The 21,545-nt window shown below is 41.8% G+C and overlaps 1 protein-coding gene across 4 annotated transcripts in view; it reads left to right on the top strand.

The window, feature by feature from the left end:
- LOC142662093 (sulfotransferase 2B1-like) overlaps positions 1-21,545 on the top strand; it is an 86,920-nt gene that overhangs the window by 22,621 nt on the left and 42,754 nt on the right. For 3 of the 4 annotated variants that reach the window (XM_075839988.1, XM_075839987.1, XM_075839986.1), the window contains exon 2: positions 13,189-13,442. In XM_075839988.1, coding sequence (XP_075696103.1) covers positions 13,307-13,442 — 136 coding nt within the window. In that variant the 5' untranslated portion in view covers positions 13,189-13,306. The remainder of the gene's footprint in view (positions 1-13,188; positions 13,443-21,545) is intronic. The other variant, XM_075839990.1, reaches the window with a different exon arrangement.

Below are 21,545 nucleotides of genomic sequence, written 5' to 3'. Positions count from 1 at the left end.
TCAGCGCGTGAGACGCTCCATATATCACCCCCCCATACCATGACATGCTATTAAGTCATGGTGCGCGAAGGGTTTAATGCGCAGCCGATGGTGGAAAGTGAAAATTAAAATTTTCCACTGATGTGCCATTTTAGTGCACTATATGTTGTGCCCAGTTTGTGCCACAAATACCACAAATAAAATATTAACAGGGTTCTCCCGGGTATGGCGATGCCATATCGGTGGACGTAAACGGCTGTTTGGGCACGCTGTAGGGCTCAGAAGGGAGGGAGCGGCATTTGGCTTTTTGAAGCACAGATTTTGCTTGGTAGTAGTTCTGTTTGGCGTTTTGCTGGTATTTTAGTTTATAATGTGGGGGCATATGTAGGCTGGGCAGAGTACATCAGGGCATAGTAAGAGGGTATAATAATGGGGTAAATAAATAATAATCCGCAGATATGTGGCCAGTGTTGCACTCTTGCCAATCTTATCCGCTTTTGGAACACTGCACATTTTGCATCGCCATAATCTGGGAGCCGGAACTTTTTTTATTTTTTCACCACCGGAGCTGCGTGAGGGCTTATTTGTTGCGGGACAATCTGTAATTTTCATTGGTACCATTTTGGGGTACATGCGATTTTGTTGATCCCTTTTTATTCCATTTTTCGGCCAGGTGACCAAAAACCATCAATTCTGACAATGATTTTTATTTATTTTTTACGGCGTTCACCCTGGGCTATAAATGACAATTATATTTTATTCTGCGGGTCGGTACGATTACGGCGATACTATATGTATATAGGTTTTTTTATGTTTTGCAGCGTTTGCGCAATAAAATAACTTATTTATAAAAAAAATTATTTTTTGTGTCACCATATTCTGAGAGCCATAAATTTTTTATTTTTCTGTCAATAAAGCTGTGTAAGGGCTTGTTTTTTTTCGGGACGGGTTGTAGTTTGTATCGGTACTATTTTGGCGTACATGCGACTTTTTGATCACTTTTTATTGTATATTTTGGGAGGGGTGGTGACCAAAAAATAGTGATTCTGACATTGTTTTTCATTTTTTTTTTTTGCGGTGTTCACCATGCGGGAAAAATAATATTATAGTTTTATAGTTGGGGTCGTTACGAACGCGGTGATACCAAATATGTGTACTTTTTTTTACGTGTTCATTTTTTTTCCTATAATAAAAGACTTAGGGCGGGTTCACACGTGGCGGAATTTCACTTAAATTCCGCTGCGGACACTCCGCAGCGTTAATCCGCAGCGGTGCCGTTTGTCCATTGACTTACACTTTAATTTAGCAGTGTTCGTTTAGACGAGGCGTAAAATTCCGCTGCGGAGCATAGGCTGCGGAGCGGAATTTGGTGTCCGCAGCATGCTCTGTCTGTTGCGGAGCAGTGGCGGACTCATGGCGGAATTTCTCCATTGACTTCAATGGAGAGTCAAAATTCCGCAATGAAGTCCGCAGATATTATGTGTGCTGCGGAGCGTATTGGTTTTACTACCATGACATTTCTTCATTCTGGCTGGACCTATGTATTTCTAGGTCTACAGCCAGACTGAGGAAGTCAATGGGGCTCCCGTAATGACGGGAGCGTTGCTAGGAGACGTCTGTAAATAGTCACTGTCCAGGGTGCTGAAAGAGTTAAGCGATCGGCAGTAACTGTTTCTGCACCCGGGACAGTGACTACCGATCTCAATATACATGTATCTGTAAAAAAACATATAAGTTCATACTTACCGAGAACTCCCTGCGTCTGTCTCCAGTCCGGCCTCCCAGGATGACGTTTCAGTGTAAGTGACGGCCGCAGCCAATCACAGGCCAAGCACAGGCTGCAGCGGTCACATGGACTGGCGCGTCATCCAGGGAGGTCGGGCTGGATGCCGAAAGAGGGACGCGTCACCAAGACAACGGCCGGTAAGTATGAAAATCGTTTACTTTCACTAGGGAAAGTGCTGTCCCTTCTCTCTATCCTGCACTGATAGGGAGAAGGGAAGCACTTTTCCCGCAGTCCGCAGCAGCTAGTCCGCATCAATGTACTGCACATTTTGTGCAGATCCGCAGCAGAATCTGCAACGCAGATTCTGTGCGGCATTGATGCGGACAGTTGCGGAGGAAATCCGCCACGTGTGGTCATGCCCTTACTATAAAAAAAAAAGCAGTTCATGTTTATGTCACTTATAACTTTTATTTTTACACTTTTTTTAAAACGTTTTTATTCTTTTTTTTTTTACTTTTTTCACTTGTCCCACTAGGGGACACTTAGACTTGCAGCTCTGATCGCTGCTGGAATACATTACACTACATACGTAGTGTAATGCATTCCAACTGTCAGTGTGATGTGACAGTCACACTGACAGGAAGCCTACGACGACCACCCTCCGGGTGGTCCTCATAGGCTTCTGTACATGGCAGCCCGGACGCCATTGTCTGGCGTCTGGTTGCCATGGGTACGATTTCACATGGGGGCTGCCGATCGGCGCTAAACACCTTAATTGTGGCATTCAAATCGAACGCCGCAATTAAGGGGTTAACTGCCAAAATCAGCGGCGATAGGTCGCTGATCGGCAACGGGGAGTGCAGGGCAGACACCCTGCACAGTTAACCGCCGCTGCGGTGTAGCGCCGCGCGGCGGTTAACTGTCAAAGCACAGACGTAACTGCACGTCAAGGTGCGCGAACTTACTGCACACATTGACGTGCAGTTACGTCAAGGTGCGGGAAGGGGTTAAGCTCAGTATTGGACAGACCATTGTATCTCATGTTCTTAGACTCTCTTGTAACAGGATCATTGCCACAGGGTATTTAAAGAGGCTCTGTCACCACATTATAAGTGCCCTGTCTCCTACATAAGGAGATGGGCGCTGTAATGTAGGTGACAGTAATGCTTTTTATTTAAAAAACCGATCTTTTTTCACAACGTTAGGAGCGATTTTGGTTTATGCTAATGAGCTTTCTTAATGCCCAAGTGGGCGTACTTTTACTTTCGACCAAGTGGGCGTTGTACAGAGGAGTGCATGACGCTGACCAATCAGCATCATGCACTCCTCTCCATTCATTTACACTGCACTAGCGATATAGTTATATCGCTATGTGCAGCCTCATACACAAGCCCTAACATTACTACAGTGTCCTGATAATGAATACACATGACCATCCAGCCTGGACGTCATGTGTACTCAGAATCCTGACACTTCTGAATCTTTTCTGTTAGATTTACAGCAACGGATACGAAATCTCGTTTACCTCGTAATCTCGCGAGATTTCGTATCCGTTGCTGGAATCTCCTTGTGAAGAAAGATCGGTTTTTTAAATAAAAAGCATTACTGTCACCTACATTACAGCGCCGATCTCCTTATGTAGGAGATAGGGCACTTATAATGTGGTGACAGAGCCTCTTTAACCCCTTCCCTCTTTGGCCACTTTTGACCTTCCTGACAGAGCCTCATTTTTCAAATCTGACATGTTTCACTTTATACACACACTATTCATTTCTTATTTCTTACTACACATCCCATGCACCACACACACCACTCCCCTCAAGACTAGTGGGAGTGGCTATTATTATTTAAAGCACCTGCTCACTCTCCTTCATCAGCGTTTCTGACCTGGCTGTGTCCACTGGTAAGTATGGCCTTTTTCGGTGTTTTTGTATATATGTCCCCTTGTTTTTATCGGTTTTGTCTGTGCATCAGGAACATTCAGTTCCAGTTAAGGAGTTAGGGACTCGCAAGTCTGGGGTTCCTTGTCGTGGATTGCGAGCTTGCGTCCTTTTGGCCAAAATGATCACTAATACCCCAGGTATTTTTCATTATTACGTATATTCGCTTCTCTTGGACACAGCCGGGTCTTTGATGCTGGGAGAGCATGGTGTGTTGTTTGGCATAGCAAGCAGGGTAGCCCGCTCTATGAACTATCAAGGAGTCACAAATAGGCTTCTACCTGGCTATACACGTTGTGCCTCATGACGTGCACACTATCCCTCCATGTCTCACACACTTGCACCCCATTATCGATTTATTTCTATTGAGGCACTTCACTCATTACTGCCCCCTATATTTCACTTATAGTATTACACTTGCGCACACACTATTCATTTATTATTTCTTACTACACATCCCATGCACCACACACACCACTCCCCTCAAGACTAGTGGGAGCGGCTATTATTATTTAAAGCACCTGCTCACTCTCCTTCATCAGCGTTTCTGACCTGGCTGTGTCCATTTGTAAGTATGGCCTTTTTCTGTGTTTTTATGTTTCACTTTATGTGGTAATAACTTCGCTTTAACCTATCCAAGCGATTCTGAGATTGTTTTCTCGTGACACATTGGACATTATGTTACTGGCAAAATTTGCTTGACACATTCAGTATTTAATTGTGAAAAACACCAAAATTTTGTGAAAAATTGCAAAAATCTGCATTTTTCTAAATTTTAATGTATCTGCTTGTAAGGCAGGCAGTTATACTACACAAAATAGTCACTAATTAACATCCCCCATATGTCTACTTTAGTTTGGCATAGTTGTTTTTAACATCCTTTTTATTTTTCTAGGACGTTACAAGACTTAGATCTATAGCAGCAATTTCTCACATTTTCAAGAAAAATTCAAAAGGCTATTTTTACAGGTTACAGTTAAGTTGTGAAGTGGCTTTGAGGGCCTTATATATTAGAAAATCCCAATAAGTCACCCCATTTTAAAAACTGCACCCTCAAAGTATTCAAAACCGCATTTAGAAAGTTTCTTAACCCTTTAGACATGTCGCAGGAATTAAAGCAAACTAGAGGTGAAATTTACAAATTTCATTTTATTTTTCCAGAAATTCATTTTAATCCATTTTTTTTGTAACAAAGAAGGTTTTACAAGAGAAATGCAACACAATATTTATTTCCCAGAATCTGCAGTTTTAAGAAATATCCCACATGTGGCCCTAGCGTGCTTATGGACTGAAGCACAGGCCTCAGAATGAGAGGAGCACCTAGTGGATTTTGGGGCCTCCTTTTAATTAGAAAATATTTTAGGCACCATGGCAGGTTTGAAGAGGTCTTGTGGTTTCACAACAGTGGAAATCCCCAAAAAGTTACCCCATTTGGTAAACTACACCCCTCAAGGAATTTATTTAGGGGTATAGTAAGCATTTTGACACCACAGGTTTTTTGCAGAAATTATTGGAATTAGGCTGTGAAAATGAAAATCTAAATTTTTTCAAATAAAATGTAGGTTTAGCTATTTTTTTTCTTTTCCACAAGGGTGAAAGGAGAAAAAGCTCCACAAAAGTTGTAAAGCAATCTCTCCCGAGTAAAACAGTACCCCACATCTGGTCATAAACGGCTGTTTGGACACACGGCAGGGCTGAGAAGGGAAAGAGCGGCATTTGAAGCTCAAATTTAGCAGGAATGGTTTGCAGAGGCCATGTCGCATTTGCAAAGCCCCTGAGGGGACAAAACAGTGGAAACCCCACACAAGTGACCCTGTTTTGGAAACTACAGCCCTTGAGGAAATTACCTAGGGGTATAGTGAGCATTTTGACCCGACAGGATTTTTGCAGAAATTATTGGAAGTAGGCCGTAAAAATGAAAAACTACATTTTTTCAAATAAAATGTAGGTTTAGCTAATTTTTTTTAATATCCACAAGGGCGAAAGGAGAAAAAGCTCCACAAAATTTGTAAAGCAATTTCTACCCCATATGTGGTCATAAACGGCTGTTTGAACACACGGCAGGGCTGAGAAGGGAAAGAGCACCATTTGGAGCTTAAATTTAGCAGGAAAGGTTTGCGGAGGCCATGTCGCATTTGCAAAGAGAGAATAAAACGTTGGAAACCCCCCAAATTTGACCCCCTTTGGGAAAGTATGCCGCTCAAGGAAATTATTTAGGGGTATAGTGAGCATTTAAATAAATGATCCAATTAAAAATCCATGGATGTGTGATAAACTTTGAAGCACTCCTTTATACACAGGCCAGGTGTCGCACATATAAATGGTGTCTTTCTTCTCCCCCTTTTGTAGCACACTTTGCACCTTTTTTGGGTCCTTCCCTTTTTATCAGTGGAGGGGATTTCGCTGGGAAAGTGTTGTCCTGGTACAATACGTGGACCATCGCTTCCAGATGTACTGGGGCTCTCCCCTTCCTGGTTCTCAAATACAAGGGCCTTGATAACCACCTCTTGAATATTAAGGAATGTCCCTGTCCGGCCTGCACATTGGTATAGCACGTAAGCGTTAGGCTGGGTTCACACGACCTATTTTCAGATGTAAACGAGGCGTATTATGCCTCGTTTTACGTCTGAAAATAGGGCTACAATACATCGGCAAACATCTGCCCATTCATTTGAATGGGTTTGCCGACGTACTGTGCAGACAACCTGTCATTTACGCATCGTCGTTTGACAGCTGTCAAACGACGACGCGTAAAAATACAGCCTCGTCAAAGGACACTTCTTTCAGACGTAATTTGAGCCGTTCTTCATTGAACTCAATGAAGCACAGCTCAAAATTTACGGCTGTCAGAGAAGCCTCGCAAAATGCGAGGAGGAGCAATTACGTCTGAAACGAGGCAGCTGTTTTCTCCTGAAAACAGTCTGTCATTTCAGACGTAAAAGCCTGCTACCGTGTGCACATACCCTTATACAATGCCATCTGTACCATGTGCACTGCCAGCTTTTTGTACCACACCTTTGTTTTCCGCATGGCACTGTATGGCTTTAGTACTTGATCAGAGAGATCAACCCCTCCCATGTACTTATTGTAGCGCAGGATGCAATCTGGCTTGGGGGCCATTGTAGTGCTACATCAGACAGGTACAGGGGTGCTGCCGCTACCGTGTATTGTGGTCAACATAAGGACATCCCTCTTGTCCTTATACTTGACCAGCAACATGTTCTCGCTATTTAGTGACCTGCTTTCTCCCTTTCTTATTGGTTGTCCAGTTTTCGAGAGGCCTCTCTGTTTTTTGCGCACGGCGCCGCATGCTACAGTACTTCTGGTGGAGAGGCAGTTAAATAATGGGATGCTGGTGTAGAAGTTATCCACATAAAGATGGTAACCCTGGTCCAGCAGTGGGTGCATCAAATCCCACACTATTTTCCCACTAACTCCCAGGACAGGGGGGCATTCTGGAGGGTCTATCCTGGTGTCCTTCCGTTCATAAACCCTAAACCTAGGTGTACCCTGAGCTACTCTCGCACAGCTTGTACATTTTAATTCTGTACCTCGCCCTCTTGCTTGGCAGGTATTGGCAGAATTTTAGTCTCCCCTTAAAATGTACAAGGGACTCGTCTATTGCTATGTTCTTTTGGGGGTGTAAGCTTCTTGAAATTTGGTGCAGAAATGATCAATGACTGGCCTGATTTTGAATAGGCGGTCATATGTGGGGTCATCATGGGGCGGGCACTGTGCATTATCATTATAATGCAAAAATTTCAAAATAATTTCAAAACGTGTCCGGGTTATTTCCATGCGATTAAATGGGGTGCTGTATAAAACGTCCGTACTCCAGTATTGCCTAATCTCTGGCTTTTTTTTTACTAGGCCCATATGTAGCACAAGGCCCCAAAATTTCATCCTCTCTGCTGCCTCTATGGGGGTCCACCTAGCAAATGATGACGTGGGGTTTTGGGCTAAAAATTGCTGGGCGTATAAATTTGTCTGGGCCACCATTACATTAACAAAATCCTCAGAGAAAAAGACCTTGAAAAAGTCAATTTCTGTGAGGCCTGCTGCCTCTAACCAAATTCCTGATCTCATTGTGAAATCCGGAATGTGAGGCTCATAATTCTCATGGGGTGGGTTCCACATGATATCACTAATTTGGGGGGTTGCCTGAGCTGATGTCCTGGGGTGCCTTTGTAGGGGTTCCTCATCAATGGATGAGGATGAGGAGGAGCTCAAGACGAATGGGGCAATTTCCTCTTCTCCCTTGCTGGCCGATTCAGTGTCAGAGGCCAGCATGGCGTATGCCTCCTCGGCTGAGTAGACCCTTTGGGATAATGGGGACATTGTTATTAGGGGGGTATGTAGTGCTTCAACACGTGTAATAATTTATTTTTATAGAGGTGGTTGTGTGTGTTGAGCTTTTACACATGTAAATGAAATTTATAGTAAAGAAAAAAAAACGGAAGAGAAGAAAATGAAGAGAAGAATAAGATAAAAATTTAAGAGAAAGAAATTTACTGAACGTCCCATATAAAACTGTAAAAAATTCCTGACCACCTGACACTAACAAATGAATAACTAAAGCTAACTATAACGCAGTAAATTTACTCTAAAACTGTCGCTACGCTATCAAAAATGTAGTGAACGAACTTCAGTTAAAAAAACCTGAATGTCCGTCACTAACTGACGCTAACTATAACGCGGTAAATTGACTCTAAAACTGTCGCTACGTTGTAAAAAATTTAGTGAACGAAATTCAATTAAAAAAAACTGAATGTCCGTCAATAACTGACGCTAACTATAACGCAGTAAATTTACTCTAAAACTGTCGCTACGCTATCAAAAATTTAGTTAACGAACTTCAGTTAAAAAAAACTGAATGTCCGTCACTAACTGATGCTAACTATAAGCTGTAAATTTACTTTAAAACTGTAGAAAAAATATATAGCTAAAACTTCTGCCATATGTTTTTTTTACAAAACGAACGTCAGTAAACAACCGCTACTCTAACGCCCTAAAGTTAATCTTTTTTACAATTATATTTAAAAAAAAAAGAGGCCCAAAAAAAAACCCTGCATCAACAAATTACCACTAAGGCTGATTATAGACTCAGCACTCAGTAGCCACAGCGCGCACACAAAAGATGGTGCAGTAAAAAAAAGGATAAAAAACCTGCGCCAAAAATTTAGCACAAATGCTGATCAGTGATGGGGGTCACTGATCAGTGCGCAGCGGTCACAGGATGCACACACTAAAATGGTGTGTACAATGGGTAAAAAAAGGAAAAAAAAAAAAAACTGCGTCAAAAAAATTACCACGGATGCTGATCAGTGACCGCGGTCCCTCATCGGCACTCAGTGACCGCAGGGCACACACAGGGAGAAGGTGCAGAAAACATTAAAAAGAGTCCTGTGCCAAAAATTGAGCGCACAGAGCGATCAGTGATGGTGGTCACTGATCCACACTCAGCGGCCGCAGGACGTGAAGAGGGGGAGGGGGAGGTGTATAGGGATAAGAAATTTAGGGACAAAACTAGTGCTGCTGCTAAAAAAACAAAAAAAAAAAAAAAAAAGCTGCACAGTTGATGATGATGACCACAGCAGAGGTGATCACACAGCAGCAGGAAGCAGACGGATGAAGACGTCACAGCAGGATCGCAGCACAGAACGCCTTGGAACCGGTACGTATCAGCTCACAGACGGTCACACCAGCTCTTCTCACCGTTCCTAACCGGAATGGAATGAGGTGGGCAGGGCTGGTGGAGGGTGTTTCAAACACCCGCCATGGCTGCGATTGGTCGGTCGGAGCACTTTAAAACGTTCTTATTTTTTACTATAACCGTTTTCCGGTTAGTTGTAAGTATACGACATTTTGCGGGAAGCACTGGCTTTCCATATCGTATACTTACGACAAATGTCGTGAAGGGGTTAAGAAATGTAAAAGGGGTTAAGAAATGTAAAAAGGTGGAACCGAGTAACCACCATCCAGTAAGTTTGACATCTGTGGTATGTAACGTATTTGAGAGTATTCTAAGAGATGAACTACAAAAGAGAATAGTCTAATAACTGATAACCAGCATAGATTCATGAAAAACAGGTCATGCCTAACCAACATGCTCGTTTTCTATGAGGAGGTAAGTGCAAATCTGGATGTTGGTCATGTGGCTGATGTGATTTACTTGTAGATTTTGATACTGTTCACACAACAGTCTTGTTCTGAAGCCACAAGCACAGGGACTGTGGGACCATGTATGCAAGTGGGTAAAGAATTGGTTAAGGGACAGAAACCAAAGAGTTGTTATAAATGGAACTTACTCTAAATGGGTTGAAGTCAGCAGCGGGGGTACCACAAGGATCAGTGTTAATTCTTTTTAATCTCTTTATTAATGACCTTGTGGATGGGATTGATAGCAAGGTGTCGGTTTTTGCTGACAATACAAAACTTTGTAGAATACTTAAAACTGAACTTGACTATAAAATATTACAGAAAGACCTGGATAAGCTGGCAGCATGGGCAAAAACATGGCAGATGAAATTTAATGTTGTTAAATGTAAAGTAATGCACTTACTACGCAATAATATACATTAAATGGAATAAAACTGGGGATAACGGAACAAGAGAAGGGCCTGGGTATTCTGGTAACAAGCTAAGCATCAGCACTCAATGTCAGGCAGCAGCTGCAAAAGCAAATAGGATTTTGGGTTGTTTATTTACTGAAAAAATTGCATTGAGGGTTATAGCTAATCAAGCAATGAATGATGGGTAATTTATTGAGAAAGGTTGAGCCTGATGAACCTATGCCTTTTTTCAAACTATGTAACGATGTAACATGGAGGTTCAAAATTCATCACACCACGTGCCTCACATCAGAAAATGGAAGAACTTTTTTTTATTATTGTTGGCCGAGTATCATTTTGGTATTGAGAATCGCAATACTACACAAAGTATTGGTATGGAAGTCCAAATTCTGGTATTATGACAACCCTAGTGTAATGTACTGTATTCAATTGTATCCGCGTCCTTAGGAAGCGGATCTAATTGAAAGCGCAGGTGAAGCAAGGGAACCATTAGTTCCCTTTTTCATCATTCAACGCTTTCTTGTGGCGCAGGCGGTGCGATGACTTCATTGCGCCGCCTGCCGTTGTTCCTCTGGAGCAGGCCTGATCAGAAAAGACCAGGCCTGCATCAACGGAAACTTTATTGCTTAAACCCGCCGACGCTAGTAACTTCTCGGGCGGGGATTCCTTTGTATCTGAAGGTGTCCCCGCAGTAGGTTTTTAGTGGCACACTCATCTGAGTTGCATCTCGGGTGATCCTGTGTCACTTACAAGGCTTAGTAAACTAAGCAGTGACAGCTCTAAGCTGTCATTGGTTCGTTTACATCACGTGGTGAAAAGGGGTTGCTGCAGGAGTGTGCTTTTTTTCTAAAAACGAATAAGCTGACCTGATCAATAATAGGGGTAATGGGCCCCAGTGATCATGGGGGCAGGGGAGGGAATGTTAATGGGGTAGCACTGAGCATTTATTTTAGGGTATGTCCACACGTAGCGTAAACACTGCAGATTTTACGCTACAAATTTCATTGCGAAAAATCCGCAGCAAAATAGAGTAGCAGTAGAGTGGATGTTATTTGAACAAATCTCAGCCATCCGCTGCGTATAAAACCCACCGAATTTTTTTTTATAAATTGACCTGCAGTGTTTTTTAATCAGCAGCATGTCTATTTATGTTGTGAAATTGCTGTTTTTCTGTTGCAGGTTTTCCCTATCTAATTCAATGGGGAGGTAAAACCTGCAACAAATAGCACATGTTGCGATTTTTGCGGCAGAAAAGCTGCATTATTGGGGGTATCAGCCCTAAAAGTGCCTAGGGCAGCACAAGTTCTAAATACAGCCCTGTGTGTAATACTGTTTGCTGGGCCCTGCATGTAAAACTATTATGTGTGATCCAGTTTTCTTTGCCATGTATCTAATCCTATCATATGTAATACAGATTGCTGAGCAGCTTTATGTAATCCTACCCAGCAACATTGCTATAGTGGTCATAGTCCTATAGATATGCTTTCTGGAAAAACAGCAGACTATTCTTCTATTCCTGGACATAGTGTATAAAAAAAACACAGAATTTATAAAATACCCTGGGCAGACCACTATATGTTTTTCCATAAAGAACTCACTTTCTAAGGCCTCATGCACACGACCGTATTTTTTCCCACCCGTAAATACTGGCGTAAATACGGGTTCGGTGTCACACGTATTCGACCCGTTTTGCACCAGTATTTACGGACCCGTGCCCGTAAATATGGGTCCGGTGTCACCCGTATTCCACCCGTATTTACGGGCACGTTTTTGGCGGCAAAATAGCACTGCAATAATCGGCAGCCCCTTCTCTCTATCAGTGCAGGATAGAGAGAAGGGACAGCCCTTTCTGTAATAAAAGTTAAAGAAATTCATACTTACCCGGCCGTTGTCTTGGTGACGCGTCCCTCTCTTCACATCCAGCCCGACATCCCTGGATGACGCGGCAGTCCATGTGACCGCTGCGCCTGTGATTGACCTGTGATTGGCTGCAGCGATCACATGGGCTGAAACGTCATCCAGGACGTCGGGCCGGATGTAGAGAGGGACGCGTCACCAAGGCAACGGCCGGGAGACCGGACTGGAGGAAGCAGGAAGTTCTCGGTAAGTATGAATGTCTTTTATTTTTATTTTTTACAGGTTTATTCTGATCGGTAGTCACTGTCCAGGGTGCTGAAAGAGTTACTGCCGATCAGTTAACTCTTTCAGCTCCCTGGACAGTGACTATTTACTGACGTCGCTTAGCAACGCTGCAGTAATGACGGGTGCACACATGTAGCCACCCGTCATTACGGGAGCTCCATAGACTTCTATGGACTGTCCGTGCCGTTATTACGGCCTGAAATAGGACATGTTCTATCTTTTTCAACGGCACGGGCACCTTCCTGTGAGAAAACGGGAAGGTACCCGTGGCCAATAGAAGTCTATGAGCCCGTTATTACGGGTCGTAATTACGACCCGTAATAACGGGAGTATTTACGGTCGTGTGCATGAGGCCAGTTGCTAAATAAACACATCACACTATTATAGCCCACATTCATGCAGTCTACCCAACGGCAAAACAGCTTCTCACTCGTGTGTTTACTGTATGCAGTTCAGTATTACAATAACATGACAATTATAATAGTTATAACACTTAGGAGCTTTAATCCTCTATGTTGTACATACATGTTCACACTGAACATTTCCTACTTATAAATACTGTATAATTGAAGAAAAACTACAGTACACTAACTTTAGGGTGCAGTTCCAACACTGACATGATGCTGGGTAGGGTCTAATGGTTTAATGTCATATTTATGGGATAGACATAGTAAGTATCTATAAATACGAATGTTCTTTCATGTTCTCTTCTTTGAAGCACCACACATTTTAGCTTGTTTTAACTTGTGTTAACTTTGTGTTAAGGTAAAGCACAGTAGTAGATGACAAAGGACGTCTTATTTGTATGACACCGTCTTTACTCTTTCAGCTGGTGTGAAACTAAGTTGCATATTCTCCCATATCTTCCAATATTTATTTTACTGAAGCAGAAAACTGTGAATTTCCATTGTGATATTTTTACCTATTTTATTACTTGCGGAGGCACTATGGATATCAACTATTTCCAACACAAAGGGATTTACTTTGCTTCTGTAATCTACTCACAAGAAAGACTTCAATACTTGGAGAATGAATTCCATGTCTGTGAGGATGATGTCTACATTGTTTCATATCCCAAATCAGGTATGACTATAAGAAGTTTCCTTTGCTTTTTTTTTATTTTTGGGCAATTCTTACAAACTGTAAAAATATTCAGAGATCCTCTAGTGACTGGTATAGCGGCAATGGACTAGCACAAGCTAAATGTGCTCATTTTCAAAAAGGGCTCTAAGTCTTTCTCAGGTAATTATAGACCAGCAAACTAAACATAAATAGTAGGAACAAAATTTGAGGGACTCTTAAGGGACTATATACTGGATTATGTGACAGAAAATAATATTATTGTATTAAGTGACAGCCAGCACGGTTTTACTAACGACAGAAGTTGTCAAACTAACCTGATCTGTTTTTATGAAGAGGTGAGTAGAAGCCTAGACAGAGGTGCCGCTGTGGATATAGTGTTTTTGGACTTTGCAAAGGCATTTGACACTGTCCCTCATAGACATCTAATGGGTAAATTAAGGACTATAGGTTTAGAAAGTAGAGTTTGTAATTGGATTGAGAATTGGCTCAAGGACCGTATCCTGAGAGTTGTGGTCAATGATTCCTACTCTGAATGGTCACCGGTTATAAGTGGTGTACCCCAGGGTTCAGTGCTGGGACCACTATTATTCAACTTATTTATTACCCCCTGCGACACAGCCATTCGTGTTTTTGTTTTTCATTCCCTGCCTTTTTTTATTTTTCCATCAATGGAATGTTTTTTGCGGAAGGAGTTGTAGTTTCCATTGGTACTATTTAAAGTACCATATAATGTACTGGCAAAATAAAAAAAATACCTTGTGGGGTGGAATTGGAAAAAACTCATTCCTCCATTTTTATTTTGGGTTTCGTTTTTACGTCTTTCACAGTGTGGTAAAAACTAAAACTTTACTTTATTCTGCTGGTCAATAAGATTTACGGCGATACCAAATTTATATATATATATATATATATATATATATAATTTTTTTTAATGTTTCACTTGTTTTTTCAAAGAAAGAAACGAATTGTTTAAAAAAAGTTTCTGTTGCATATTCTGAAAGTCCAAACTTTTTTTTTTTTAACTTTTTTTTTTTTTGTGGATTGAGCAGTGAGGGCTTATTTTTTGCGGGACGAGCTGTCGTTTTTATTGGTACCGTTGTTTAGTACATATGACTTTTTCATCACTTTATTTTACATTTTTTTAGAGCTAAGATGATCAACAAACTTTTGCATTTATTTTTTATTGAGTCAAATAATGTAATTAAGTTTTTCCATCGTCGCATTCAAAGAGCTATAACTTTTTTATTTTTGCGTCTACATAGCTGTATAAGGATTTTTTTTTGCGGGACAAGTTGTATTTTATAATAGCACAATTTTGGGGTACATATAATTTATTGATTAATTTTTTAATAACTTTTTTAGTGGGGTACTGGAAAAAAACTGAAATTTTGGCATTTATTTTGCGTCTTAATTTTACGCCGTTCATCGTGTGGTATAAATAACATAACAACTTTATTCAGCGGGTCATCACGATTGCGGCGATACCAAATTTAACCCCTTAGTGACCACCAATACGACTTTTTACGTTGGTCACTAAGGGGCCTTAGGCTAGGCTGATGCCTTTTCACGTTCGCCTAGTCTAAGTCCTGCACGGGTCTCCCGTGCAGGCTGGAGCCGGGGCTCAGCTGTCTGATGACAGCTGAGCTCCTGCTCCAATGCCCGCGATCGAAGTTTACTTCGATCGCGGCCGTTTAACCCGTTAAATGCCGCCGTCAATAGCGACCGCGGCATTTAACTTTGTTTACAGTGGGAGTGAGCTCCCTCTGTCACCCATCGGCGGCCCGCAAATGCAATCGCGGGTCTCCGATGGGGTGTCATGGCAGCCGGGGGCTTGATAAAAGCCCCCAGGTCTGCCATGGACATATGCCTGTTAGGACGCGCCGGAGGCAGCTCCTAATAGATTGCCTGTCAGATTTACACTGACAGGCAATAATGCTCTGGTATACGAAGTATACCAGAGCATTATATCAGCGATCTGAAGATTGCACAGTAAAGTCCCCTAGTGGGACTAATGAAATAAATAATAAATGTGAAATAAAGATTAATAATAAAAGTTACATTAAAAAAAAACAAAAAAACATTTTTTTCCATAAAAAGTGGTTTTATTTAATAAAAGTGTAAAAAATAAATAAAAGTACACATATATAGTATCGCCGCGACCGTAATGACTCCATTAATAAAGTTAATATGTAATTTAAACCGCAAGGTGAACACCGTAAAAAAAAACCGCAAAAAACAATGGCAAAATTGCTATTTTTTTCCATTGCCCCCCAAAAAAATCATAATAAAAATGAATCAATAAGTCCCATGCACCCCAAAACAGTACCAATCAAAACTACGTCTCGTCCCGCAGAAAACAAGCCCAAAAAATCACTACATTGATGGAAAAATAAAAAAGTTACGGCTCTTGGAAAGCAACGATCCAAAAACAAATAATTTTAGTTCAAAAGTGTTTTTATTGTGCAAAAGTCGTAAAACATAAAAAACCTCTACATATGTGGTATCGCCGTAATCGTACCGACCCAGAGAATAAAGGTAACATGTTATTTACGTCGCATAGTGAATGACGTCAATTTAAAAACGCATAGAATAATGGCGGAATTTCAGTTTTTTTCTATAATCCCCCCCAAAAAATTTAGTTAATAAAAAAATTATATGTACCCAAAAATGGTGCTAGTAAAAAGTACAACTAATCCTGCAAAAAACAAGTCCTCATACAGTTATGTAGACGAAAAAATAAAAAAAAGTTATAGCTCTTTGAATGCGACTATAGAAAAACGAATAAAATAGCTTGGTCATTAGGGCCTAAAATGGACTGGTCACTAAGGGGTTAAATGGATTTTTTTTAATGTTTTCCTACTTTTACACAGTAAAAACACATTTTTTTCAAAATTATTTGCTTTTGTGTCGCCATATTTTAAGAGCCATAACTTTTTTATTTTTTCAGCGATGCAGCTGTATGAGGGCCTTTTTTTGTGGGATGACTGGTAGTTTTTATTGGTACCATTTTGTAGTAGATGCGACGGTTTGATCACTTCTTATCAAATTCTTTTGAAGGCAGGATGAACAGAAAACATCAATTCTGGCGTTTTTTTATTATTTTTTTTACGGCATTCACCATGTGGGTTAAATAATGTAATCGTTTTATAGTTGGGTTTGTTACGGACGCGGCGATACCAAATATGAGTAACTTTTTACTTTTTTTCATAAAGTATTTTGTAAGGGGAAAAAGTGGGGGGTTTTATTTATTTTTTTACTTGGGACATTTATTTATTTATTTCAAACTTTATTTAACTTTTTTTTCTTTTTTTTTTATTCCCCCTAGGCGACTTTACTGTACGATCTTTTGATCGCTATTATAATACACTGCAATACTTCTGTATTGCAGTGTATTATTGCCGGTCAATGTAAAACTGACAGGCACCTGTTAGGTCATGCCACTGGCATGGTCTAACTGGCAATTACTAAAGGCAGACCTGGGGGCCTTTGTTAGTCCCCCAGGCTGCCATAGAACCCGTCGGCACCCCGCGGTTCACATGGGGATGCCAGTGGGATGAGAGAGAGAGCCCCCTCCCTCTAAAATCACTCAGATGCGGCGCTTGCTATTGAGCTGTAAAACGCCTCCATTACGTCTGAAAAGGGATCGTGTGCACATAACCCTAAATGTTATAAATACAGTCTCCTCTTCCCCTTGATATCGGGGTTCCTCAGGGATCAGTCCTAGGTCCGCTGCTCTTTTCTCTCTACACAGCTCCTATTGGACAAACCATCAGCAGATTTGGCTTCCAGTACCATCTCTACGCTGATGACACCCAATTATATACCTCTTCCCTTGACATCACCCCTGCTCTAATACAGAAAACCAGTGATTGTCTGTCCGCTGTCTCTAACATCATGTCCTCTCTCTATCTGAAACTGAATCTTTCTAAAACTGAGCTCCTTGTGTTACCACCATCTACTAACCTCCCTAAACCTGATGTCTCCATCTCTGTGTGTGGCACTATCATCACTCCTAAGCAGCACGCCCGCTGTCTCAGGGTTATTTTTGACTCAGATCTTTCCTTTACTCCTCACATACAATCACTTTCACGCTCCTGTCATTTTCACCTCAAAAACATCTCCAGAATCCGCTCTTTTCTTACGGAGGAAACTGCCAAAACTCTCATTGTTGCTCTGATTCACTCTCGTCTTGACTACTGTAACTCATTACTAGTCGGTCTTCCCCTCACTAAACTCTCCCCTCTCCAATCTATCCTCAATGCAGCAGCCAGGCTCATCTTTATGACCAACCGCTACACCAACGCCTGTAATCTGTGCCAGTCACTGCACTGGTTGCCCATCCCCTTCCGAATAAAATTCAAACTTATTACTCTCACCCACAAAGCTCTCCACAGTGCTGCACCTCCTTACATCTCCTCCCTCATCTCTGTCTACCACCCTACTCGGGCTCTACGTTCTGCCAACGACCTTAGATTAAAATCCTCCATAATCCGAACCTCCCACTACCGTCTCCAGGATTTCTCTCGTGCTGCACCAGTCCTCTGGAATGTGCTACCCCAGACAATCAGATTAATTCCCAATATCCACAGTTTTAAACGTGCCCTGAAAACACGTCTATTTAGACAGGCCTATAACATTCCCTAATCTGACTCCTTTCCATGGCCCTCCTTTTAGATTAGTCATCAGAATAAGATTCCCTCACACTCCTTCTCTTCATGTCCGTCATACACGGATACTGGCTGGTGACCGGCTCATGCAGCTTTATGTTACCACCGCATGTGTATAAAAATGGCCGGACCATTGTACAGAACAAACACTGTTACACTTTGTGTCTCCTTTACTTCCTCATAGATTGTAAACTCTTGCGAGCAGGGTCCTCACTCCCCAGATTTGAATTGTAAATGAACTTTGTCACTATGTAATGTCTGATATTGTTTGTTTCATGTCCCCTCTAAATTGTAAAGTGCTGCGTAATATGTTGGCGCTATATAAATAAAGATTATTATTATTATTATTATATTACATTTCCCTGTCTTTCCCTTATGTTTATTCCGATGTCATTCGACATATAGCGAGATTGACGGCTGGCCCCTGCATGCCCACATCCAATATGGCGATTTTGTTGAGCCTCTCATATTAGAGCATGCGTGGACATGCGCATTAGGGTGACACACTCCTGACATATTTAGTTTCCTGGGCATGCGCAGTAGCGCACCAGGGAAGCCGTGAATAACGCGGTTATGTGAAATTTCTATGGCCGGTATCATTATGGTGAGTGTTTCCATGTGTAACTCCTTATCTTTTCACAGGTGATGTTTATGCTTAATTGTGTATAATCACGAATATACACTTACCACTATTATGCTCTTTGAAAATTTAAATTCATGCATGTGCACGTTATAATACTATATGCATTACATGTATCACTATTTTATTGTTCTGTATTATATACTATATTTGTACTGTATATGGTTAATTACCGCTTGATGTAAACACTTCTTGATTGAATTTCCTCTATATATACGTTGTTGACTGACACGTGTTCACTAGCTTGAAAAAGGCTCTATTGTAGAGCTGAAACATTGCATTTGACTGATGGATTAAAGCACCTTTTCTATTTTCCTACATCTCTGGAGTGCTGCCTGATATTTGGAACTATACATTTGGGTGACTTTGGTCGTGTCCCTGGTGGGCTTGCACCCTAGAGTAACCCAAACCTTAACAAGTTACTGTACAGAGAAAAAAAAAAGTAACTACTTGTTTTTAATATTGCTCTGAAATCCCAGCAGGAAGCTTGACTGCTATGCTTGTCACGACACCAGAATTTGGACCTAATACCGATACTTGTGTAGTATCACGATTCTCGATACCAAAAATGATACTTTGCCAACAATAAAAAAAATGTTAATTACTATTAATCTGAGACACATGGAGGGTCAAAATTCATAACACCATGTGCCTCACATTAATAAGTGACCCAATAATTTCCCTCGCATTTTGGCAACGTTGGGGTTCATTTTTTTAGTTTTTTTCTTCTTTGCATCCCAGTGCTAGTAACTTTTACATTTTGTGCTCGACGTAGCTGCATGAGACCTAGTTTTTTGCGGGACAAGTTGTTTTTCATGTAGATGCCTTTTTTTTTGGGCACATTTACATTATTATAAATAAATCTTTCTTTTGGTAAAAATGCAAGAAAAAAAGCAGCTTTGCTGCAGTTTTTTGTTTTTTTACAGCATACACCGATTATCATAAATAACACTATACATTTGTTGTGCAGGTTGTTACGATTGTGACGATACCAAATATGTATGTATTATTAAATTTTTTGGGACTTGCATATATCTAAATTATGCATAGGCAGTTGTATAATGCATACCTAAGGCCTCATGCACACTTCCTTCACCGTTTTATCGGCCGTTTTTTACGGATCCGTGTGCCCGTTTTGTTATCCGTGTGGTTTCCATGTGCACTCCCGTGTGCACTCCGTGTTTCTGTTTCCGTTTCCGAGTGCCGAGCATGGTACTGTCCAGGGTGCTGAAAGAGCATGGTTGTTCAGTGCTAGTCACTGTAAAGGGTGCTGAAAGAGTTAATGGGCTGCACTGATCGGCGGAAACTCTGTTAGCACCCTGGACAGTGACTAGCGCTGAAGAATGACCATGCACGGCGCTCGCAAAATACAATTCGAATGAAATAAAAAAATCAGTTCATACTTGCCCAGAACTCCCTGCTTTTTCCTCCGGTCCGGCCTCCTGGGATGACGTTTCATCCCATGTCACCGCTGCAGCCAATCACAGGCTGTAGTGGCAGTCACATGGGATAAAAGTCATAACAGAAGGCCGGCCTCCTGGGATGACGCTTCATCCCATGTGACCACCTCTGCAGCCAATCACAGCTGCAGCGGCCACATGGACTGCCGAGTCATACAGGAAGGTTGGACTGGAGGAAGAAGAGGGACTCATCACCAAGACAATGACCGGGGTACGTATGAACTGCTTTTTATTTTATTTTTATCAGCAGCCTCTTCACTCTATCAGTGCTGGATAGAGAGAAGTGGCTGCCGATTAGTGTAATATCTGTAGTGTACTTCTGCCCACCCGGCCGTTGCTAGGCAACGGCTCCGTCACACACGGACGGCACACCTTCCGCGTGCCTTCAGTTTTTTTGACTGCCTCATTGACTTGCATGGTCCTCGCGGTCACGGAATCTCGGACCAAAGTAGGACATGCTCTACATTTGTCGGAACGGAGCAACGGGACCGTCAAAAAAACTGAAGTGTTCATGGCCCCATTGAAATGAATGAGTCAGGGTGCTAGCCGTCAGAAAAACGGCTAGCACCCTGAAGGAAAAGACTGAAGTGGGCATGAAGCCTTAGCCCTAACAACAGCTGGGCTGTCTGTGCATATAAGGTATGTTCTTTGATCGAGTCCCAGGGATGCCCTGTGATGCGTTCAAAGGAGGGATCACCCTTCTCATTTTCCCTATAAATGCAGCGATCAGCGTTGATAAAGGCATTCAAGGGGTCAACGGCGAATATCAGTGGTTTCTCTGATCTCCGCCATTAGAGCAGGGCTGTGGCTGTATATTACAACTGTTGCCCTGCTCCTGGCACGATCAGCATGATGTCTATGCACGTCATGACACCAAGCCGCTCATGACGAGCATAGATGTGAAGTATAGTTCAACAGTAATGTCAGTCACGGGATGAGGAGCGTTGCTCTCTCCTCCTGTAATGTTGCCGGAGCGGAACAAAGAGAACATTGGGTCACTGTGTAGTGCACGCACCATGTTCTTTGTCGTACTTGTGACTAGATTCATGTATTTCAATACTAAGCTGTGCGGAGCACAAGTTCCATTTAGATAAGCAGGACAGTCACAGAAATTTCTGAAACAAATATGTCCCTATCAATCCTCTCTTATTTTGAGCAGGTATGTGCTGTAGAGGATTTGACTGTGCCAGAATTGGTAAAATTAGCATTTGCACGATTATAGTGCAGTGTGAGATAGCTGACAGCACAGCCTTACCTTAAAGGGAACATGTCACATTGAAGATGCAATCCAAACTGAGGGCAGCATGTTATAGAGCAGGGGGAGCTGAGCAGGTTG

This window comes from Rhinoderma darwinii, chromosome 10, assembly GCF_050947455.1.
Source record: "Rhinoderma darwinii isolate aRhiDar2 chromosome 10, aRhiDar2.hap1, whole genome shotgun sequence".
Taxonomy (NCBI): domain Eukaryota; kingdom Metazoa; phylum Chordata; class Amphibia; order Anura; family Rhinodermatidae; genus Rhinoderma; species Rhinoderma darwinii.
This window is presented reverse-complemented; position numbering and strand designations above follow the sequence as displayed.